The following is a 25,195-nucleotide window of genomic DNA, read 5'->3' as shown; positions in this document are numbered from 1 at the left end:
TTAACGCATTCTTAATAGAGAGTGGTCTGATGGACATGTGGTGAAACACCACAGTGATTCTATAAGGGACGCTCGGGCGAAGCAATTGCCGGCCCTGATCGCCAGGCTAAACCCGCCTGTTGCTAACAACTCGCCACCACCACCAGCACCCCATGCTTTTCTCTCCTTTGCAGCAACAGGTTCTGTTCGCAATTTCAAACTGAACTTGCAAAAAATGTTATGAGAAATAGAAACACTGTAAGCGAGCCGCAGGACCAGCTTACATGTTCCACCGGACGTTGCCGTTAGCATTAACCTACATGTCGTGTGAGTACATTTTGGCGCAGACGCCTTCTGCAGGTTGAGTACACATGTAAGAAACGACCTTGTGTACGTGTAGACGTGCTTGGCGGCTAAGGAACTTTCTGCAACGTGCGCGAGATTTTTTCGGGGTGGACAACCTGCCACGCGGGATTCATGCTAAAGTGTGATTTCTTGAATAACTATCTATATTATTTTTTTATATGCAGAGTAATATGCGCTTCTATTATTCTGACTGTCATTGTTGTAGAACGTTTATGCATCGGCCGGTATTCGCAAAAAAAAAAGCACAGATAAATGCAACAAAAAAACATTGGTAACTATGAAAGCCGAAAGCTTAGACGTGTAAATAAGTTTACTTGAAATTTGCAAATTCAAAGAGCGAATGTCCAGCAGGCTTCCCCAAATTAAATCTGGAAGGCCCGTAGACTCGTACGCATGAGGGATCGACGTTGGGCTAGTTGGGGTTGCATATTTGGACGGGGTAAACAGCGCATAAGACGAGGACAAGTGAGTGTGTTATTCTTTCACTAATCTTTGCCTTACGCGTTGTTTACCCTGTCCAAACAGTAGACTCGCACGAGTACAGGGTAGGGCGTTGAGGTTAACAAAGGGAAACAGTCAGTAAAGTAAGATCTCTCCACAATTGAAAGGTATATTCCGTTCGCTATACAGTGGAATGAGGTAGGCAACTAATTTTACTACACAATTCCTTGGGTCGAAAAATAGCCTTAGGCAGAGCCAATAACCGCGCCAGCCATGAAGTGCGGTCCGTTTTGAGCGTTCACACCTGACGGGTTGGCACGTGGTGAAGGCCCGCTGGTAACGGGCCCGTCACGAGCACTTACGTGGCTACAGTGCACGGAGGCTATAGGTTGCATCGGGAGTGTAGCGTGGCGAAGACACTCGTCATAACAAGAAATAAGTGCTAAAGGAACAGCCTGATGCGGTGCTTCTCAGAGTATCCAACTTTGTAATCAGTAGGCGATCAGTTCTCAAGTACATTGACAGCATGCCCGTCGTTCCAGTTCAGTACTGCTTTGTAGACGTTATGTCACACAAGGGGGAAGCATCCGCAAAGCTTACTGATCTATAGAATACGCTGTTTAAGTTAGGATATTTAAGTAGCGTTCACAGAGAGTAAGAAACAGGCAGGGCGTTCCAGTTTGTTTATTATCGTTGGTAGTTGAGTGCTTACGTGTTGCGAATGATGAACACACGCCAACTCGCTCAGAGCTGCTCCTGTAGTCGATAACATGCTATCGGTTGGCACAGCGGAGCACGTTATGCTTACGCCCGCTTTCGCATACGGTAGAAGACTGGCGTAATTTATGAATTAAACTTTCTAGCGGAAAGTGCTTGGGAGTTGCATGTTCCCTGAGCTTATTGAGTTGGTTCGATGACCTATATATATATATATATATATATATATATATATATATATATATATATATATATATATATATATACGTACAGCTATATATTCAATGCTTTCACGCGTGTGTTCTGTTCTTCCAGAATGGCTCTCCGACGCTCGAATGTCGCGACAAAACCCGGTTGCGGCAACAGCGTTTCTGTTTTCCAGACAGGCTGCTGTTCTTTCTCGCGCTAGTTAGCGACCCCAGACGTTCTTGCATGATTGCCGTTCAGCGGCTCAACCTATATGTTCTCTTTTTTATCTCTCCCAGCGGCCACGTCTTCTGTCCAAGCGGGTGGACCGTGGCGTCCGAGGCTCGTGCGGAGCTTTCGAAGCCGATTATCCGGCACGTTGGAGCGCGCCGCGCGTGCGCCTTGCCGTCGCAGAGAGCGCATTGAGAGGAGGGCTCGTTTCGCCGGCAGTGTGTATTCCTCGACCCAATACACCGACGAGGGTGACGAGAGTACAGCGGCGAAGCGGGTTCGAAAGCAGCGCGCAGGCTGCCTGCCGGGGCTTGATGAGTCTGGCGTGTTTGCGGACAGATTCGAGCCTCGCACGTTCTCTGCCGGGATCGATGCGACGGCGTGCCAGAGCTCTCGCGATTCCGCGCCCCATGTGCGAACGCAAGCTCGAGCGCCTATGAAAAGGATATGTAAATTGGGAACACTCTGCTCGGCCGCCGATCGCATGGCGACACATAAAAGAGCGCCCATGCGGGGCCACGCAGCCTACCCCGAATCGGGCGCACTTGCTTGCTGCCGCCGCGCGAGGGGAAGAGGGGGCCGCGTCGAAGCGGCAGTCGTGCCCGCGTAGCCGCAGGGCCAATCTAGAAAACGGTCCGATCTCTTCCACGACGAACGAGGCACGCCCCGCTGCGCCTCGATGAGATTTGCGCGATTGCAGAGAAAAACAGAAAGAGAGACGAGCGGAGGGACGCGCGTGTTCGCCTGCCTCGGTACCTGTGCGCGTGTCCGCGTTGAACCCCGGTCAGGCGCCACCACCGCACGGCGGCGTGACGCCCCCCGCGGCAGTTGGCGCCCTCCGGCGCTGCTGCTAATTCGTCGGGCAGCAAGGCAGACCCTTGGATGGTGGGCGACGACCGGTGCCGTTTATTCTCGCGTATCCGGCCGAATGCTCTGTTCATTAGCGCGGCAGTTTTGTGCAGCGGCCGATGTCTCGGATTTCCCGACGACACAGAGCGGTCTCCAAAGTACAGTGTTATGGTGACCAAGTCGGCTTCATGTATTCGAGATGAAAGTAGGAGAAATTATTCGCAGGTCAGCCAGAGGAGCACGTGGCGCACTACTCTGCGCTGGCGGTTAGGGACTCGGGGTAGTCCGGAGTACGGCGCACGAATGAAATGCGGCTGAATGAAATTGGAGCACTTATGTTGTCATACATTTTGTCAACGTTTGGTTCAGACGTTTGTAGACGTTAGACGTTAGTTGTAGTGTAGACGTTAGTTGTCAGACGCTATGTAGGGAGACAAATCAATTGGTAAGAAATCATGATACATGAGATACAAGAGCTTCAACTTTGATTCGGCCCGCCTAGACTGCGGGGACTCGAGGCCAAGAAAACTAATGATTTCTGTAACACTTTCAGTTCTCCTGTACCTATTACAAATGAATCTTGCAGCCATTCTCTGTATTTTCTCTATCTTGGTAATATTCTGTTTCGTATGCGGGTCCCACAAGGTTGATGCATACTCTAAACTGGGCTTAACGAGGGTTTTACAAGCCGTCAGCTAAACTTGGAACGGCACGTTGCAATGCTTGCATCAGATGGCTCGTAGGGCTCGGAGTGCGCTACTATATATGTTATCTGTGTGGTTGTTCCAACTTAGCGTTCGCGAGATTATTACTCCCAAGTACTTGATTGCTGGTACTTCCCTTGTCGGTGTGTTTTCTATATAATAAGTGTGCGTCATGGAAGTAGTCTTGCTACAAATGCGCAGTACGCCGCATTTATTGATATTTAGAACCATCCCCCAGTCTTTACACCAATTAGCAACACTAGTTGTCATTAGGTCGAGTTTGGTCGGCGGGTGATCGAACCAATGTGTATAAGACACAGCCATCAGCGAAAAGTTTCATTTTTATATGCTGGTCGACAACATTTGCAATATCATTAACATAAGTGAGAAATAGGATAGGTCCCAGAACGGAGCCCTGGGGCACGCCTGATGTGACTGGGAGAAATTTTGAAATGCCGTTATCAACTTCGGCACACTGAAAACGATTGTCAAGATAAGCCTTAATAAAATTAACAAGTTGACCATTGATTCCAATGTTATTAGGTTTTTGAAGAAGTTTACTGTGGGGTACTTTATCGAACGCCTTGGCGAAATCTAGGAATAGTGCGTCAACCTGGTCCTGATTGCAAGAAAAAAATAGTGGCAAGTTATTAGCTGTGTGACTGTAGACAGTCTGCGCCGAAATCCATGCTGCGTATCTGACAAAAAGCTTGTCTTCTAAAAACTGGCTAATATGTTTGCAGATGAGATGCTCTAAAAGTTTACAACATGTTGAAATGAGGGATATTGGATGGTAGTTTGACGGATTTGAACGATCATTTGACGGGTTTAACAGGTTTAACGCGAGCGATTTTCCACTCAGAAGGAAGTAAACACTGGGATAGTGAGTCTTTAAAAATCACACACAGGTACTGGGATACCCATTCCGCATAACGCAGAAGAAACGCTTCGGGTATGTTATCAGGGCCGCATGCTTTTTTGGGATCAAGGTTCAGTAATAAGCTTAAACCTCCTTCCTGAGAGACATGAAGTTTATTCATGACGTTGTCAGCCCTCTCTGGTTCAGGGGCCGAATCGTAACCATTCTGCGGAAAAACTGATTGAAAATACCTATTAAATTCATTGGCCGCCTTTTTTGCATCCGTAACATAGGAGCCGTTAACAACCAGTGATATGCAATTAGACTGGCCACCACTTAGAAATCTCCAGAATTTACTACGCGCTTCCTTTAAATAATTCGTTATTGTAACAAAGAAAGAAGAGCCCTTCGCTTGCTTCATTTTGTTTTTCAATTCGGCTCGTAGGACAAATATGCCCGAAACCGGCCGCTGGGGCACCCACCTTAATCGATTTAGTTTTCTTTTGACATGAATGATATCTCTAGTGATCCAAGGGTTATCCTTTTTCCTCTTAACCTTGCGCGGTATAAACTGATCTAAACAGTGCAAAGATATAGACTTGAACCTGGAACACAATACATTTACATTATCATCAGCACCAAAATTGTCGAAACTATTTTCTAAATAGTCCGAAATACTTGTATCATCTGCTCGATTGAAGTCTTTCACAAAAAGAGGGTCCTTCTTTGCTTCCCCTAATTTTTTTTAATGGCCAGAAATTCCGTCCATAACAGGGACTTCGAAACACCCTATTTTAGAGTTTAAAATAATAAGTCGAGAATGTGACTTGATGTGGCAGTAACTCTAGTAGGCGTATTAACATTCACATCACATCAAAAGCCATCATTAATCAATAATTCTGAGTGTTTGTTATGACCGCCAGTAATTATCATATTGACCCAGTCAATGTTAGGCAGGTCGAAGTCCCCACCCAAAATAAATTTGGCTTGATCACCCCTGAAGCGCTGTACATAGTCGCAAAGTTCCTCAAGGAAAGCAAGATCAGCATTCGGAGGCCAATACACAACACCAATAACAGCACTATTACCAAGAAATTTGGCCATGCAGAACAAACTTTCATGGCCCGGTATGCCTGGCAGTAGGGTTGTTTTTATGTGTTGTTTACCCACTATCGCGGCTCCACCACCACGAGTCTGTCGATCACATCTAAAAATTTTGCACGACGGGGGCACAATTTCGCTGTCCTTGACGTCAGCATGTAGCCAAATCTCGGTAAGCAATGCTATGTGAGGATCGAGGTCAAAAAGGAGGGTTTAAAAATCGGTCACCTTGTTGACATACTTTGGTCATTAAAGGATACAAACCGTAATGGAACAACTGTTCCAGCTTGTCACTTAGGTGCGTTGGCGCCTTTACGCCTGGTGGCTACTCGACTTTCCTTCTGGACGGCTGAATCAACCAGGACACTCGAAGTGGCATTAATATCTGTTTCTTCAAGAAAACTAACCACCTTACACCTCTGATTTTGACCTTGTCCCACACGTAAACTTCCTGGTTGAATATCAACTTATCATGGTGAAGGTGCACTTTATCTTCCGGCTTTTTGTCCAGGACCGTAGGCCAGAGCAACTTTCTTATCCTCTGAATACGAACAGAGTAATCATCATATAGGGAAATTTTTGTGCCTTTCAATTTCTTGGCGTTTTTGAGGAGCTCTACTTTTTCGTTAAAATCAAGCAGTCTTAAAATCACCGGTCGTATTTCGTTGACTGCTTTTTCCCCGTAAACGAATAATCCTCTCAATATACTCACTTTTACTCCCAGAGTTTGTTCGGAGATTTCGCCCGCAACTGTTTGCTTCATAGATCTGTGGGTTTCAGATTCAGGCTCATCTACACCAAGAATAATCAGATTGTTGCGCCGACTATAATTCTCAAGGTCGTCCACTTTCCGCTGTAGTGTTGCAATTTCACTTTGAAGATGGCGCACAGTACGGCCACAGTCCTCAGTTTTTTCCGCTAGAAGCACAAACGCTTCCATTTTCTTTTCAGTTGTAGCTAGTCTTTTGTTTGTTTCGGTTAGGGGCACGTCCAACTTATTACTTATTGCTTTGAGCTTACTTGACAAGTCCATTTGATTTTGCAAAATTGCTGCTAGTTGGTCACTTACTGACGGGCCGGGATTCATTTCTACATCGCCACTTAGAACTAGAACGGCAAAACCAGTCAGAACATCCCGCAGTGCACTCACACAACACGACTGGGCAAGGCAGCTCGACCAGGCACAACCCGTTAGTCCCACTTACTAACCTGATCCACTTTTTAGAGGCAACTGGTTATCTACACGAACTATAATGCAATGCAGGTTTACCTGCTCTAACGTTGCGTCTCCTTTTGTCTTGTGACTGGGGCAGCATGGCCTTAGTTGCCTTTGTGCCATTAAACCCAAATTAACTAAGTAACGACCAGGTACAAACAGTCATTACGGAATTCGCAAGCAGGGCGCCGTGTACTAACCTGCACGAAAGGCATGAACAAATTTAGCCGTGACTGCATTGCCCGGCCGCCGCCTTGCCCGAAATGCTGAGGAGCATTTTGTTGTAAAGTCATTATACAGCCCATTATTACCAACGGCACAGCGATTATAGGCGCTCGAAGCTTTCAGATAGTTGTCATAGAAACGCATAGAGGATAACGTTTGCAGATCATGGCCTACTCACTCACTCTGTAAGCCTTACACACTTAATTCTGGAATCCAGCGCATTCTAGTTTCACAGTTGTCTAGGCCTATTTGAACGTAGATGTTTGGACATCGCGCGTCCGCTTGAATTAGGATATACTTACAATGCTACACACCGATCCAAAGCTTTCGGGTTGCCTACTTTAGACCATGGATACAACTTCTTGCAAGACACAACGTTTAAAAGCACCCACGCCTAAATAATCTGGGCTTGTATTCCAGAAATGCCTTCATGCTAGAATAGGTTATTAGAAAATGTTCGAGCCAATCCTGATGCTGGACATATGATTAGTGAAGGCGACCAGCCAATGCAAACAGCAATGACGAACGGAAAGTTTTGTGAATATGGCCTCTAAGCATATTTTTTCCATCTTTAGATCCTCTGGCTTCTTGACTGCACAGCGCACGTATTTCGTAAATACGTCATCGTACATATGTAGTAAGTGTGCAATTAATCGTTCAAAACCCAGACATTTTTTTCTTCTTCTCTTCATCAGCTTCAAAGATGACATGCTATCATCCCTGAAACCTTCATTTGCAGCCGGCTGAGCAGTGCAACACTGTAACTGTCTCTCTTGGCAGCGGGCGCTCGTACATAGTGGCCCGGTCGCATTGTGCCCATTGAATTTCGTCACCATCCTCCTTCCTAAGCTGAACATCTTCCTGAACGCTAGAAGCTTCAGCAAGAAACTATAACTCGAATATTGTCCGTCATCTCTTCAAAAAAAACTCTCCTGTAATATTACTAGGCTGAACGACAACGAATTGGCTTGGTCGCCGCAGTCCAAGCGTAAGTTGTTGCAGAGTGCCAGCAGGGATGTAGCATGTCTGCTTGTGTTTTGCGTGTATGGTCACAGCAGTGGAGATTACAGCGGTACACTGTACAAGGCAGTGTCAGCAAAGTCATGCGCCGGCGTCCCCAATTAGCGACGAAAAGGCTGCGCTCCTTATACACACGAATAATCTTTCGTGCATGGGCACGTACAGACAATCCGGGATCCGATCATCATGGCGCGCCCTCTTAGTGCGCCTCGACGAATAGCGAGGGGCTAGGAGGCATGTTCGTTCCGCCACGCAAAAGAACCATGACCAGCTTTCACTATTGCGTGCTATCACTGATCAATTACGCTTCCTTTCATCAGAGTTCCATCATTGCTTTGTATATATAGCCTATAAAACCGGACTGGGTGTCTGGCCTGTAATATGTATTTACCCACGGCCCGCATCACAGTGCCCCGCATAGTATTATAGAGTGAAAAGATCCGAGAGCGTACAGAGCTTTTATCTCTCCCCGGTGTTTGATAATTGCAGCGTTTTTGAAGTTGATGGAATTCTAGGAGCGACAGAATTTCAGCAGTGTATTGAGATAAACTCTGCTTGGGTAACAGCAGCTACTATGGGGGTAGCGCAATTTTCATGCTAGTCTTCTGAAGCCCCGCGCTCCGGTCTGGATATGGAAAACCGGTGGGGGGCGTCCTTGCTTCTAGAATATCGCTTTAAGCTATGAAACTTCAATTTAAACGCTTTCCAGTTGGCTGAAGCAGATAACGAGACGACGAGCAGCGACATAGGCTCACCTTCTCCCGCAGATTCTCCTTCTTTTTATTGTATTTGGCGGCCTGGCCTAAACGGCTTGCTATTTAAACCACCTTTCACTTTACACGGGTGGAAAACAGGTTATGAGTACCCGTGTTGAAGTTATGCACTCTTCTTCCGTTGTCGAGACCAGGGGCGCTATAACGTAAAACTATTCCAAACTTTTCTATTCCAATTCTGCTATCAGCCCTCCGCGATTGGTCAAAAACATTTTTCGACCAGCCCCTACTTAACCTGTCTGTCACGCGACGTTAGAAAAACCGCAATACCTCCCCATCTGATATGATGTGTGCACACTGATTATGCATGATTTGACAGAAAAAAGAAAAACAGTTATTTCTGATTCGACCCCTTTTCGCCATTAGTCCTCGGCTATTGGTAAAAAGTTTTCGGGCTGCACCCACTTCACCTGCCTGTCACGCGACGTCACAAAACCGCACGAACTCGCTGCGTCAAAGTGACGTGTACGCGATAAAGATGCATTAATATGCCGAACAAAACAGAATTTTTTTCGGAATAGCCGCAGGCTGCCCCGTTCCGAAAGGAATAAAAGATAGCTGCCGCCGATCGCTGAGACGCTGGCTACTCGCACCTGCCGGAGAGCATGGGTGTATTTGCGCATAATAAAACTTCTTGCGTGACCGTGTAACGTTTTCAAACACTTTCGACACGTTTACTACCTCATTCTGCCAACTCTTCTTTGCTGAGGGTCAATTTTAGCGTCATTCTTAAGCTTCCGTTGCATGCCACCGCGATTTTCGACCAGCCATCACAAGCTAAGTAAGGGAAAGCCGGTCAATCGCAGACGCCGGCACCACCCTCTTCATCCGGTTATCGGTTTTCAGTGCACTGGCTCTGCCCTAGTAAATCCCTCTCCACTTGAGCGTTCTCCTCACCTCTTGTCAGCCAATTAGATACAACAAGCCGCTTAGTTTAGGCAATGTTATTCGTTTTTCAAGCAAACAAAAGTGACCTCCTATGAACGAGGAGAGCGTTTGATTGGTCTGTTCAGACAACCCTATGGGTGACCGCCCGGTGCTTGCGTCGGTGGTTACGCAAATTTTACGTCAAGAAATTGGAATAGAAACATATTGGAATAGTTTTAAGTTATAGGGCCCCAGGGGCCCTATAACGTAAAACTATTCCAATATGTTTCTATTCCAATCTCCTGACGTCAAATGTGCGTAACCACCGACGAAAGCACTGGGCGGTCACCCACATGGTTGTCTGTACAGACCAATCAAACACTCTCCTCGTTCATAGGAGGTCACTTTTGTTTGCTTGGAAAACGAATAACATTGGCTACACTGAGTGGCTTGTCGTATCTAATTGGCTGAGAAGAGGCGAGGAGAACGCTCAAGTGGAGAGGGATCCGCTGGGGCAGAGCCAGTGCACTGAAAATCGATGACCGGATGGAGAGGGTGGTCCTGGCGTCTGCGATTGGTCGGCTTTCCCTTACTTAGCTTGTGGTGGCTGGTCGAAAATCTCGGCGGCATGCAATGGAAGCTTAAGAATGACGCTAAAACTGACCCTCAGCAAAGAAGAGTTGGCAGAATGAGGTGGTAAACGTGCCGAAAGTGCTCGAAAACATTACACGGCCACGCAAGAAGATTTATTATACGCAAATACACCCATGCTCTCCGGCAGGTGCGAGTAGCCAGCGTCCCGGCGATCGGCGGCAGCCATCTCTTATTCCTTTCGGAACGGGGCAGCCTGCGGCTATTCCGAAGAAAATTCAGTTTTGTTCGGCATATTAATGCATCTTTTTCGAGTACACGTCACTTTAACGCGGTGAGTTTGTGCGGTTTTGTGACGTCGCGTGACAGGCAGGTGAAGTGGGTGCAGCCCGAAAATTTCTTACCAATAGCCAAGGGCTAATGGCGAAAAAGGTTCGAATCAGAAATAACTGTTTTTCTTTTTTCTTTCAAATCATGCATAATCAGTGTGTACACATCATACAGATGAGGAGCTATCGCGGTTTTCGGGACGTCGCGTGACAGGCAGGTGAAGTGGGCGTGGTCGAAAAAAGTTTTTGACCAATCGTGGAGGGCTGACAGCAGAATTGGAATAGAAAAGTTTGGAATAGTTTTACGTTATAGTGCCCCAGCAAGCAAAATGGAGACTGACACGATGAAAAGTTTCACGAAGCCACCAAAACCGGAATAGCTGAATAGTTCAGTAGTTTCTGCGTGCGCTCATTACGTTACATTGTGCATATGCTTAAAATGTTTGGGAAGACACAGTTAAAGCGTTAAAGCTCTAAAAAGGCGGCACCACGTACCAGAGCTGCTTTAGGTGAAAAAGCACTTCATGTGCACTTCTCTCAACCTCAAGTTGTGCAATATTAGCGCACGGCTACATGAAATGAAAAGACAGTCTTTCACGAGTAAATATCCAACCCATGCGCAATGGAGACATTGGGTCATCATTTGACAACAAACTATGTGGTTAATCAAAACAACTTTGCCGGTTGGTCCAAGTGGCAATATCTTCACGTAACTTGGCAGTCGCCTGAACCCAATCTAACAAAAAATTCCGTCTTGTGCGCACGAATATTGAGCAGAACGTTCGTGAGATTTAGTCAAGAAATAAGAGACATACACAATTGCACAATGAGTTCAGTGTTTCATGTGACAAGCGTAGTTCAGTTCAGTTCAGTTCAATTAGAGATGAAAAGATGAGGTAACAACAACTTCATTATTTGCCGTTCGATTCCACCAAAGTACTTTCAGCAAATGCAGCGCTTTGATCACAGAATCATTGTGTAATGTACTTTGCTGAACATACAAAAGTGGTTTTTGTTTTTCTTTCAGCCCTTTGACGTACCAAGGCCTTGTTTGGCTTCGCGCTCCGTTGGGCCGGTGAGCTGTGAACCGTTCAGTCTGTTTGCGCTTAAACAAATAAATCTGTCGGGTCTTTCAGACATACCTATCACTAATTTCTCTGAGAGAGCTGTTTGAACTACGCTTTAGCGCGCTCTCTCTCTCTTCTTCTTCTTCTTCTTTTCAGGAAGTACGAAATTCGATTGTTGTTTCAAACCAAACACTACGAAGCATTGCTATTCGTGCCCGTTTGCTCGTCGCACTGTTGTCCAGAAAACTAATGCACTATGTTTCTTTCTCACCCATTCCCCCTCCCTGTCCCCATTTCTTTATATTATCGATACCTGTTTTTGTAAATGGACCAACTAATGGTCTTTGATAGTGTGAAAAGCTCTTCCCGACAGCTATGGGTGTTCCCTAGGGCGCTGTAAAGTTCTGTCAGTCATTTCTTCAGTCAGAACTTTAATTTTGGCAAGTTTGTTAATGATTAACTGGGGAGAATGCCGCGCAGAAGTGACAGGCACAAGGAACACACAGCACACGGAACCAGGGGCGCTATAACGTAAAACTATTCCAAACTTCTATTCCAATTCTGCTATCAGCCCTCCGCGATTGGTCAAAAACTTTTTTCGACCACCCCCCATTTCACCTGTCTGTCACGCGGCGTTACAAAAACCGCAATACCTCCCCATCTGATATGATGTGTGCACGCTCATTATGCATGATTTGACAGAAAAAAGAAAAACAGTTATTTCTGATTCGACCCCTTTTCGCCATTAGTCCTCGGCTATTGGTAAAAAGTTTTCGGGCTGCACCCACTTCACCTGCCTGTCACGCGACGTCACAAAACCGCACGAACTCGCTGCGTCAAAGTGACGTGTACGCGATAAAGATGCATTAATATGCCGAACAAAACAGAATTTTTTTCGAAATAGCCGCAGGCTGCCCCGTTCCGAAAGGAATAAAAGATAGCTGCCGCCGATCGCTGAGACGCTGGCTACTCGCACCGGCCGGAGAGCATGGGTGTATTTGCGTATAATAAAGCTTCTTGCATGACCGTGTAACGTTTTTAAGCACTTTCGACACGTCTACTACCTCATTCTACCAACTCTTCTTTGCTGAGGGTCAATTTTAGCGTCATTCTTAAGCTTCCGTTGCATGCCGCCGCGATTTTCGACCAGCCACCACAAGCTAAGTAAGGGAAAGCCGACCAATCGCAGACGCCGGCACCACCCTCTTCATCCGGTTATCGGTTTTCAGTGCACTGGCTCTGCCCTAGTGAATCCCTCTCCACTTGAGCGTTCTCCTCGCCTCTTGTCAGCCAATTAGATACAACAAGCCGCTCAGTGTAGGCAATGTTATTCGTTTTTCAAGCAAACAAAAGGGACCTCCTATGAACGAGGAGAGCGTTTGATTGGTCTGTTCAGACAACCCTGCGGGTGACCGCCCGGTGCTTGCGTCGGTGGTTACGCAAATTTGACGTCAGGAAATTGGAATAGAAACATATTGGAATAGTTTTACATTATAGGGCCCCAGAGCTGGGCGCTATAACGTAAAACTATTTTAAATTTTTCTATTCCAATTCTGCAATCAGCCCTCCGCGATTGGTCAAAAACTTTATTCGACCTTCATCACTTCACCTCTCTGTCGCGCGACGTCATGAAAACCGCGATTGCTCCCCATCTCATATGATGTCTACGCACTGATTATGCATGATTGGGCCGAACAAGAGAAAAATAGTTATTTCTGATTCGACGCCTTTTCGCCATTGGCCTTGGGCTATTGGTAAGAAGTTTTCGGGCTGCACCCACTTCACCTGCCTGTTACGCGACGTCGCAAAACCGCAAGAACTTATCACGTCAAAGTGACGTGCACGCGTTAAAGATACATTAATATGCCGAACAAAACTGGGTTTGCTTCTGAATAGCCGCAGGCTGTCCCCTTCCGAAAGCAATAAAAGATGGCTGCTGCCGATCGTTCATGCACTGGCTATTCACACCTGCCGGAGAGCATGGGTTTATTGGCATATAATAAAACTTTTTGCGTGGTCGTGTAACGCTTTCTAGCACTTTCGGCACGTTTGCGATCTCGGTCTGCCAACTCTTCTTTGCTAAGGATCCGTTTTAGCGTCATTATTAAGCTTACGTTGCATGCCGCCGCGATTTTCGACCAGCCACTGCAAGCTAAGCAAGGGAAAGCGGACCAATCGCAGACGCTGGTACCAACCTCTTCATCCGGTTATCGATTTTCAGTGCAGTGGCTCGGCCCTATCGAATCCCTCTCCACTTGAGCGTGGTCCGCGCCTCTTGTCATCCAATTAGATATGACAAGCCGCTCAGTGCAGGCAATGTTATTTGTTTTTAAATCAAACAAAAGTGACCTCCGATGAACGAGGAGAGCGTTTCATTGGTCTGCTGAGACAACCCTGCGGATGACCACCCGATGCTTGCGTCGGCGGTTATGGAAATTTGACGCCAGGAGATTGGAATAAGAACATATTGGAATATATTTACGTTATATGGCCCCTGTCTCGTCTTCAGGGCTTGCACAAAGCGGCGCGGCGTTGTTGCGTACTCCAGGGTAGCGTACCGTAGTGCTGCCGAGAAGTAGCGGCGCCTGCCTATCGAAGCTCGACCGACATTACTTATTAGGTAGCGTGGCGTTGTCGGCGGGCTGCAGGCATCCGGTAGACCATGGCAACCGAGCAAGGGCGAGACGATTTGCTAGTGCGAAACTTGCACGGTTTATTCAAAGGTAGTCGAAAGAAAATGAGAAGAGCATGAAGTATATAAAAGTACATTTCGGAGCCCTTTAAATAGGCTCTCTACAAGTGTGGGCGGGATCTTGCTTCCGTCGATGTCACGTGACAGGCACAGAGAGAGGGCCCCTCTTGCTGCATTACCGAGCAAGGAAAGGAGAAGTCAACCCTCATTTCGATGAATCCCGGTAGAAGGCCCTTTGTGCGCAAGGTGCCTGACTTTAACCATCGCAGGAGAAGTCAACCCTCTTTTCGACGAATCCTGGTAGAAGGCCCTTTGTGCGCAAGGTGCCTGACGTTAACCCTCGCAAGAGAAGTCAACCGTCTTTTCGACGAATCCTGGTAGAAGGTCGGGCGAAATTCCTGTCGCCACGTGGTGTCAGACGCCAACCTTAACAGCATCTCCAGCGGGGGAGGAAGATCCCGACGTGTAGGGGCCAGCAGCCGCTGTACGAGGGATCGGCGTTTCGGTATCAGAATTCCCCGTAGAGGTCACGAACCCTTAGTTCGTAGTAGGTAGATTCCTGGGAGTGGTCATCCGTCCTCGTGGCGCTCTGGTGACTTTTCTCCCTGGTCCGGTCCGGTGAAATTGGTCTTGCAAGCAGGTCTCGCAACTTTTCGTCTCATGCGTGGGCAAGCAATCACCCCAGAACAGTGCCGGACCCACAACCACAAAGCAGCGAGCACAAGGCCACCCTCCCCCGAGACACACCCGGCTTTAAAAAAAAAAAGAAAACCCGCTACACCTTTCCCATTCCCTACGCGCGTCCCCCCCCCTCAACACTAAAAACAGCCATTTCTTGAAAGCGTTAAGACGTGGTTATTAAAATCAGCTAACAATCGGCTTCACTTCGGAAAAACATATGAATTCGGAAAACGTATGAACGAACGAAAAAATGCCACGGAAACCCGGATGAGCATGAGGCTTTCGATACTCCAGGGGCAACGACATAAACCGTCGGCATTGCCGTTAAGCTTACCCTTGTGTAGCGAATATCGAAGGTGTACTGTTGAAGAGCCAAGCTCCAGCGCAAAAGACGACCGTTTTTCGTAGACATGGACTGCAGCCATGTGAGGGGACAGTGATCAGTCTCTGTGGTGAATCTTGAGCCAGCGATATAGCAAGCTAGCTTCTGTACCGCCCAAACTACGCATGCGCATTCCTTTTCTGATGCACTGTATGCTTCCTCACGAACTAAAAGCTTTCTACTGGCGTACAGTACAGGATGTTCGTTCTCGGCATCTTTCTTTTGACAGAGCACCACCCCCATGCCCCTGTCACTGGCATCACACTGAAGAATGAATGGCTTAGAGTAGTAGGGCGCGTTCAACACTGGCTGACTCGTTAGTGCTTTCTTCAGCATACTAAAAGCGTTTTCTTTTGCGTCATCCCACCCCTGCCACCAGTTTGTTGCGTACTCCAGGGTAGCGTATTGTACTGCTGCCGAGACGTAGCGGCGCCTGCCTATCGAAGCTCGACCGACATTGCTTATTGGGTAGCGTAGCGTTGTCGGCGGGCTGCAGGCATCCGGTAGACCATGGCGACCGAGCAAGGGCGAGACGACGATTTGCTAGTGCGAAACTTGCATGGTTTATTCAAATGTAGTTGAAAGAAAATGAGAAGAGCATGAAGTATATAAAAGTACATTTCGGAGCCCCTTAAATAGGCTCTCTACACGTGTGGGCGGGATTTTGCTTCCGTCGATGTCACGTGACAGGCACAGAGAGAGGGCCCCTCCTCCTGCATTACCGAGCAAGGAAAGGAGAAGTCAACCCTCATTTCGACGAATCCTGGTAGAAGGCCCTTTGTGCGCAAGGTGCCTGACGTTAACCTTCGCAGGAGAAGTCAACCGTCTTTTCGACGAATCCTTGTAGAAGGTCGGGCGAAATTCCTGTCGCCACGTGGTGTCAGACGCCAACCCTAACAGCGTACACTTACATGATCTCGGGTGCTGTAACGTCTATCTATTACAAACTTTTCTATTCCAATTCTGCAATAAACACTCCGCAATTCAACAAAAAATGTTCGGGCCACCCCCACTTCACCTGTCTGTCACGCGACATCATGAAAATCGTATAGCTCTTCATCTGATATGATGTGTGCGCACTGATTATGCATAAATATACCGAATAAAAGAAAAATAATTATTCCTGGTTCGGCGCCTCTGCTATTGGTCAAAAGTTCTTTGGCTACACCCACTTTGCCTATTTGTCACGCCACGTCACAATACGGCAAAAACTCACCGCGTCAAAGTGACTTGTACGCGTTAAAGATGGATTATTATGCCGAACAAAACCGAATTTTCTTCTGAATAGCCACAGGCTGCCTCGTTCCGAAAGGAATAGAAGGTGGCTGTCCGCTGATCGCTCAGGCACTGCCTATTCGTATCTGCCAGGGTAGCATGGATTTATTTGCGCGTAATAAACGTTTTGCTTGGCAATACAATGTTAACGAACCCTTTCGGCACGTGTACGACATCACTTTGCCAACTCTTTGCTGAGGATCCGTTGTAGCGGCATTCTTAACCTTCCGTTGCACGCCGCCGCAATTTTCTACCAGCCACGCCAAGTTAAGTAAGGGGAAGCAGACTAATCGCAGACACCGGCCCCACCCCTCCTCATCCGGTTATCTATTTCCACTGCACTGGCTCAGCCCCTTCAAAACCATCTCCACTTGAGCGTTCTCGTCGCCTCTTGTCAGCCATTCATATAACAACCGCTCAATGTAAGCAACTTTATTCCTTTTGAAAGCAAACAAAAGTGACCTCCTAGAAACCAGAAGAGGCTTTGATTGGGCTGTTCAGAAAACGCTGCGGGTCACCGCCCGATGCTTGCGTCGGCGGGTACGTAAATTTGGCGTAAGGACATAGAATAAGAACAGACTGGAATAATTTTACCTTATAGTGCACCTCCTATGCGCTTTGGAAAAACGGATACTAAATACCAAAAAGAAATTTTCAGGCGTCCGCATTTGTTTTGATAAAATGAACCTTATGGATTTATGAAGCACTAATCCATGGTGTCTGCTAGTTAACTTAATCAACCTTCCTTCGGATAACTTATCTATATAATACGTGATCTCATCGTTGTTAACGAAACGAAATGAGATGAAAGCCACAGATCTCAGAAATGAAGACGTGATTGATCATCGCTAGGCAGTATCCTATTCCGCATACGAGCGCCGATGATGTGTTAGTATGCTAAAACTAGAAATAAAGCAACCCTCGTATTCTTACGAATGATTTCCTTCTTAGCGACGCCCAAAATCATTTTATTTTTAATTTGACTCGACGTCCACCTGAAGGATTTATAGCATTTAAATGCGTGGTAATCGCTGAAGTTCCAAGGAAAGGTCGATGACTGTCATTTGTTGCCTAATGTAGCAGACATTGCGTTCGACAGCCGCTGATTTTCGCACTCTGACCAAATAGTTTCTTTCCACAGAATACAAAAAGAAGATTGTTTGGCTCTGCTTGTCATTTCAGCGCTGTTTTGCCTGGGCATTACTTTTTAATGTTGTCGCACTTCGGCGACAACGCCACGAGAGAGAAAGAGAGACAACGCCAAACTATATGCTTACGCAACGCGGCTCTTCATATCGCTGCATCGTAAACCAAGCTGCAGTTATATAATTGGGGTTATTGAAGGGCTATGCTCTGCTGTTGCCGTTTGCTTTAAAAGAAGTGCGCCTGAAAAATGAAACAAGAATAAAGTAAAGCTATCAGGATGTCAATGGATGTCAAGGATGTCAGCTGCAGCAGGACGAGCACGTGGCCGGGCCACGTCAACACCATTCGAGAAACACGACCGAGTCCGGCATGTGCGCGACGCAGCGTCGCCACAGATTCCTCTCGCAGGTGCGCGGGCCAGTCACTGTAACCCGCGAACAATTGAGACCTCGCGAGAGAATCGAAAGAAATAACTGATGGGGCACGACCACTTGCCGTAAGCCACAGTCGTTTCATCGTAGTTGTTTTGCTGTCATATCTATGTGGCGAGAGCAATTATTCTGCAAGCCGCTTGGGCTTCCCACTTGAAACATTTATATTCGCGAACGGTTTCGTTTGCCAGTGGCCCGCCGCGTTCGCTCCACGGTCATGGCGTTTCCCCGCTAGAGCACTAGGTCGGGGGCGCGTATCCCCAATGCTTTGGCTACCGTTCAACGGTGGTGGAATGCAGACGTGCTTGCGAACCATGTTTGTGGGCACGTTGATGAATGCGTGGAGAAACCCCACTAGCCCCTCCCGCCATTACGGCGTCTATCATAACGATACTGTGGCTGTGGGAGTTGAAAAGCCACAACTTATTTATCTTTTTTAAATTTGGAGAGTGGCAAAATAATAATCCAAGCGCCCGCTGATTACGGCCGTGTTCGACGGTGAAGAAGTTTCCTTTGTCGTCACCTGCATGCTCATCAACGTTGCTGTTCTAGTTCATTGGCAGGAAACTCGAGAATCACATGGAGGAAAAGTTGCCAAGTCACTCCATAGCTTTGCTTTCACACCGCTGCTAAACAAGTGGGAGAGGCGTGGTTCGTACACTCACGCATCGCGCTTACGATGGGCCTCCTCTTCCGTTCTGCGCTGAACACGCTTTCTTTTGGGCGCCACGCGAGCGACGCCTGCTCCGATTGCAGTGTTCCAGCGGAAGTGGTCAGTGAGGCTGAGCAGCTCCAGACAGGTGCGCGAAAGGCAGAGTGATCGGTTGCAGAATGGCTCCAGAAGAAGAGACATCCTGTGCGACAAGCTGTATTTAGAGTCGAAGGTAGGCGTCTTGCAAAGCATCATCAAGCAGATGTTCGTTAAATTCATGCGGCGCTGAAGCATATGCCAGAAAAAAAAACTTTTACGGTGAAAAAAGGGCACAGCGCAAAAAATACAGGGGCGCGAAAGGGCGACATGCACGCAGCGCTGACTTGCAGCAGTGTATTCATCTAGACATGAAGGAATAAATATATAGGTTGCTACCATGCGCAACATGTGAATAATCGGCAGAAACCTGGAACATCAATTTTAATGCTGATAATGATAGCCACATGCCGACAGTGCACCCTGAATGCTTGCCATTCCAACCTTGTTAAGATATGCTATTTCCCGATATGAAAGTGCAATCGAAGAACTTATGCAGGAGCTATTAAACTTCCTGGTGAAATCTGCCTCAATGATTTCACGTGTCAGCTGTGAACTATATTTAACCACCACTTCGCTTCTTTCCAAGTTAACAAATTAAATTATGGGGCTTCACGTGCCAAAACCACTTTATGATTATAAGGCATGCCGTAGTGGACAACTCCGAAAATTTTGACCACCTGGGGTTCTCTAACGTGCACCTAAATCTAAGCACACGGGTGTTTTCGCATTTCGCCCCCATCGAAACGCGGCCGCCGTGGCCGGGATTTGATCCCGGGACCTCGTGTTCAGCTGCCTAACACGATAGCCACTGAGCAACCACGGCGCGTCTTTTTTTTTTCCAAGTGTCGCTTACAACCGTGATCGCGGCAATGAATACCCAGATGACCCTGAACCATGTTGTACATATTGTTATGGTGCTCCCTGAACGATGATTTAAGCACCTGTCTGTTTGTCCCACGTACTTCTTTCCGCAAGTGAGAGGAATCACATACACCACACCACTGATGCAGGCACTTCATGTGTTTCGCAAAACAACGGTCACGCCCGGTTTATGAATCAAACTTGCAAAGCTTCGCTAGTTTTTCCGGAGCGGAAAAAAAAAACACCGCAACGCCAGCGCGTTGCCCTACCCTCTTCAGTTTCTGGGTCACATTATGTATATACGGAAGTACTGCAACTTTCTTTTGTTTTCTGCTGGCGGACCTAGTGCTCGATCATCTTCGCCACGCTTGATTTGCTTAAAAAGTTTTTTGCTCAGTGGCTATGGTGTTGGGCTGCTGAGTACGAGGTCGCGGGATCGAATCCCGGCCGCGGCGGCCGCATTTCGATGGTGGCGAAATGCGAAAACACCCGTGTACTTAGATTTAGGTGCACGTTAAAGAACCCCAGGTGGTCCAAATTTCCGGAGTGCTCCACTACGGCGTGCCTCATAATCAGAAAATGGTTTTGGCACGTTAAACCCCATAATTCATTTTATTTAAAAAAAGTTTCCGAGACAGCTGATACTAAAGCCTTCGTGTATCCGACAAATAACAAGCGGTCAACCTGAGCATCAAAGCTTTTTTGCATAGAATGCGGACATGACCTCTTGAGGGCACTGACGAGGCACGTATTAACGATTCCTTTTTTTTACTTATTTCGAATGTCCTGACTGGAAAGAGAGAAGCGGTTTCCCGCTACTCGGTTCGAATGACCAGCACAAATGTCTACTCGACATGTACAGCTTGACGTCTGAAAACCTTAAAAAGTTATTTTCAGGTACTTCATGCCTCAGGTATAACGGATGCAGGTTGTTTCTGAATACATCTAAGACTTTTCCTGCAGCCTGTTTAAACAGCTCCTCCGGACATTCAATGAGAACTAAAAATTCGCCTACATATCTGCACACTTTAGCAACTAGGGTCAAGTCAAGAAACGTTCGGATAATGTGGTCTTTATGTGCGAGGTAACTATCACTGAAGACAGGCGCAAGACATGAATCTATGCAAATTCCACTTTCCAATTCCACTACTACCGAGAAACAAAGGTAGATTTATGATGAAATGCTAACAATTCTAAAAACCCACTAACCGTTATTCCTGTCTCGTTCTGGAATGCTACGATCCAAAGTTGTCAATGCAAGCTTCTACACATTTTACCGTCTCGCCCTGTGGGAGGGATAAATACAGGTATTTTACATCGATACGAAAAGCCCTCAGAGCCTTATTGTTTCGTTTTGAGAAACCTGACTACAGCGTCCGAGTCTCTTACCAAACAAGGGTCGGTCGTCAATGGTTAGCAGAATAAGCTTATCTGCAGAAATATTGCGACAGATTTCTGCCAAGTATAAGCTGCCGCTGAAAAGCTCTTTAAGCAAATCAAACGTGGCGAAGATGATCGAGCACCACTTCCGCCAGCGGGAAAGAAAAAACTTACACATGATGTGTCCCACAAACTGAAGAGAGTGGGGCAACGCGCCAGTGTTGCGGTGGTTTTTTTCCACTCCGGAAAAACTAGCGAAGCTTTGCAAGTTTGCTTCGCACGCCAGGCGTGGACGTTGTTTTGTGAAACACAGGAAGGGTTCAGTGTCCTGCATCACTTGAGTGGTTTATTTGATTCCTCTCTCTATTTCTGAAAAATATACGTGGGACAGACAGGCAGGTCCTTAAATGACCGTTCAGGGAGCACCACAACAATATGTACAACACGGTTCAGGGTCATCTGGGTATTCACTGCCGCGATCACGGTTGTAAGCCACACTTGGAAAAAGGCGAAGTGCTGGCTAAACATAGTCCACAGCTGACACGGGAAATCATTGAGGCAGATTTCATCAGGAAGTTTGATAGCTCCTGCGTCAGTTATTCGATTGCACTTTCATTTCGGGAAATAGCATATCTTAACAAGGTTCCAATGGCAAACATTCAGGTTGCACTGTCGGCATGTGGCTATCATTATCAGCATTGGACATGATGCTCCAGGTTCCGCCCATTTATTCACATGTTGCGCATTTTAGTATCCTATATGTTTAGCCCTTCATGTATTCATGAATAAACTCTTGCAAGAAGCGCTGTGTGCGTGTCGCTCTCTCATGTCCCTGTCTTTTTTTTTTGCGCTGTGTCCTTTATTCCAATGAATGACCAACAACCCCAAGCTTCCACGATAAGCGGCTTGACGATGAGCCAGTTGGATAAGACATGACGAAATGTAGCAGGCTTTGTGCTTCGTGCTGTGCGTTGTAGGCTCAGGAAAACTTTCTTTATGGACGACGGACCAAATTAACATGTACTGCCGCTGCCAAACTGTTTAGGAGCTCTGTGAGGTTTAAGATAAACATGATATTATCAATTGATAATGTAAAAATTGACGACCATAAACGGAAAAAGCTCGTGGGTGTCGGGTGTTAGACAAGAAACACTGAAAGCAAAAGATTTCGGTTTTCTGCTATAGCATTTTTTTCCCCTTCGTAAATCGTCACTACGTTGCAGCCACAAAAAAAAGGAAAAAAAGAAAAGAAAAGAGAAAACGGCCGCCCTTCCTCCTGGAAGGCAGAGGCCTTGCTTCCGAAGCAAAAAGAAGCTCGAACGCACTCTCTATTCGCTCTACGGACTTTGCGGAATCAGACTGAAAAAAAGATTGCTTATAGTTTATTCGTTTTAAAATTTGTGCTCACTTCGTTGTGTAAAAAATATATATTAAAGACACTGAGACATAAGAAATCAATATTTCAGAAAATGAGGCCTGTAGCGACCGTTCCCATGGCAGCGGGGAGAAAATTAGACTCAATTAAAGACGCGGGAGGCGATTTGGGAAACGGCGTCCAATAATGCCTGTTTCCTATTCACTGAACATTGAATAAAAAAAGGCATAGGAACCTTCGTAAGCATTGCTGAATGGTCCCCATAGAGGAAATCCCCGCTTTCCAACACGCTTCTGCCAAAGCAGACAATGCTCGTTTGCGAGGAACAGCGCATGTTTGCGCGCCACTGCCTACAGCGAAATGCTTCAACTCTCGTATTATGCGGTGCGTCTGAAGATTTGGTCGCAAGCGGTAATGAGCACCTCTGACGCCGCGTTTGGCTGGGCCCTCCAAAGCGTAAGAGCTGTTTCGTTCTTTTTAAGTTTTGAAAGTTTCGGTCTAATGTTTACTGCCTTTCTTTCCTCTCACTCTCTGTCTTTTTGTTTCTTCGTCGCGTGCAGTGCCTTTTTATTTTTATTTTTTTACGCGATAGCGTTGAGAAAATGCGTTCCGTGTCGGAGAAAATCCAGTGTCGGTATCGGCGTCGGCGCCGGTGTAGGCGTTGCTGGAGTTGTCCGTGAGCGGAAATTTCCGTATATATTTAAGTATATGTACATTCCGCACATTGCTATATGACGTGCGGTATATGCGGGTTATATTGCCACACCATTCTATCATTAAAGTTGGTCATACCTTGTCTTATATTCCTGACAATGTTATACCTCGGAATTTCGATAATGGCAGCCCACAAACAAACGTCATGAAACAAAACACCGACAGCGCATGCATTTCATGGTAAATCTTCTGAGACTTAAATATTAAAAGTGCGAAACAATAACAGAAACCTGAAAATTATGCATTTTTTGTTTTTTTTTGGCGCGGCTGTGCATTACCTCCGGGATCGGCCCACGCAAGAGGCTACGTTTCTACCAAAAAGTTCGCCTTCGTGCGTAGCGTTCGCCGCCAGCGTTTCCCGGTAAACATTACGATTACATAAGCTGCAGTTGCCGGGAAGCGTGGGAAGCAGTCAAGGATCTTCGAATGCTATCGCGTTCCACTCTTAAAGGCGAAGCTTAAGCGTCCTCCAGAGATTTTTTTATTATTTATTCTTTTTCTTTTCGTAATGTTGTTCTGCGTAGGCAAACTTATCCGCTTTTTCCTCTTCGCAGCCAAGTTCGCCGAACTTACTTTATTTCTTCCCTTGACGTTCGGCTTTCTTGCACGTATTCCCACTGTGCAAAGAAGTGCCATTTACAGAAGCGCAGTCAAAAGTGGATGGGCCTACGGCTGAAAGCACTGGCTTTCGTTCTTGATCGATAACTTTCGGCGATACTTTCGCTTTCGCGGGACGTAACAAACGACGCGATGCGTAATTGTAACGACGACCGTACGCTAACGCCACGAAACTTCTGCCGTCCGCACTGTCAGTACACTCGCCGACAATCTGAAGGTGAAAATAACAATTGACGGGAAGTACGTCCTCCGCAAGCTTTCTCCCGCCACGTCAGCTCGCGCTCACTTAGCCACTCGGCACGAAGTGAAATCACGCCCAAGAAAGTGTCCATCCTCATGCCCAGTGATCGCCTGGTGGCCATCAGACCCAATCATACATGGACTGCGATAGGCAAGGACCCGCGGTAGAAACCTGGCGGTTACGAAATTATTTTTTCTATCTTCCCCAGTATTCGGTCGCCAACTCGATTGCCTGCCGCAGTGGCCGCCCATTCCGGCAGGGCAACAATGTGAAAGTGCCCGTGTGCCCCGATTCCTGTGGACGTTGAAGAAATCCATGTCGTCGATATTAATCTGGAGGCCCCCACCGCATCATCTCTCGCAGTTCATGCGTTGCTTTTGGGACGTCGAAACTCCATCGATTAGCATTATTATAAAGAGGCACGAGAAGGAAGTGAGGACACGGGTAGAAAAGGAACGTCATCGGGAGGGAGACAGGCCGAGTCCCAGCTACTTTGGGGAATGGGAGCGATGGTCGAGTGAATACATGTGAAAACAGAGCGAGAGAGAAAAGAGCTATATGAAAGATAAGGAAGTCCAACAGAGAGGCAGCCTGGCTTGCTACCCTAGAAAAATAATGAAGGAGAAAGGACGGCACGTACCCATTGCCCCCCCCCCCCCCTTCTTCCTGGCTACGCCCCTGCCCCGTCTACTAACGGATGTGTCGGTAATAAAGTTGACATTCACTCACTCACTCGGTTGCTGGCTCTATCCTCTAGGTGATTGCGCAATGCAACGACAAATGCTACCTATATATCCTCACTGCAACAAATATTTTGTCACGCGCACCATATTCATTTAATAAAGCGAATCGTTTTCTCGAAGCGTTTGGCTATTCGCTGACATTGACAATAATCGTCGATGAACCTTCTTGTCCAAATCATTTTCTGCCTTTTTATGGTATCACGAGTTTCTGCAGAGGCTCTTAGTAGGTCGTATTTAATAAATCTAGTAAAATTGTTGCGGTACGTACCTAGGTTAAAGTGACGCAGCATGCAAAATTAATTGGGCACGAGTCGGACATTACGGGAAGCACAACAGCCACAGCGTCCGGATTGGGAAGCACGCTCGTTACCTCACTTCGTTTCT

General features: G+C 46.9%; 1 protein-coding gene across 2 annotated transcripts in view; it reads left to right on the top strand.

Moving 5' to 3' along the window:
• Positions 1–25,195, top strand: part of LOC135914200 (GTPase-activating Rap/Ran-GAP domain-like protein 3) — a 557,065-nt gene that overhangs the window by 211,101 nt on the left and 320,769 nt on the right. The window contains exon 2 of one of the 2 annotated variants that reach the window (XM_065446944.1): positions 11,482–11,529. The exons of the other annotated variant lie outside the window; for it this stretch is intronic. Within the exon in view, the coding sequence (XP_065303016.1) occupies positions 11,482–11,529 (48 nt within the window). The remainder of the gene's footprint in view (positions 1–11,481; positions 11,530–25,195) is intronic. 2 annotated transcript variants of the gene reach the window in all.

The sequence above is a fragment of the Dermacentor albipictus genome, chromosome 1 (genome assembly GCF_038994185.2).
Source record: "Dermacentor albipictus isolate Rhodes 1998 colony chromosome 1, USDA_Dalb.pri_finalv2, whole genome shotgun sequence".
NCBI classification, from domain to species: Eukaryota; Metazoa; Arthropoda; class Arachnida; order Ixodida; family Ixodidae; genus Dermacentor; species Dermacentor albipictus.
This window is presented reverse-complemented; position numbering and strand designations above follow the sequence as displayed.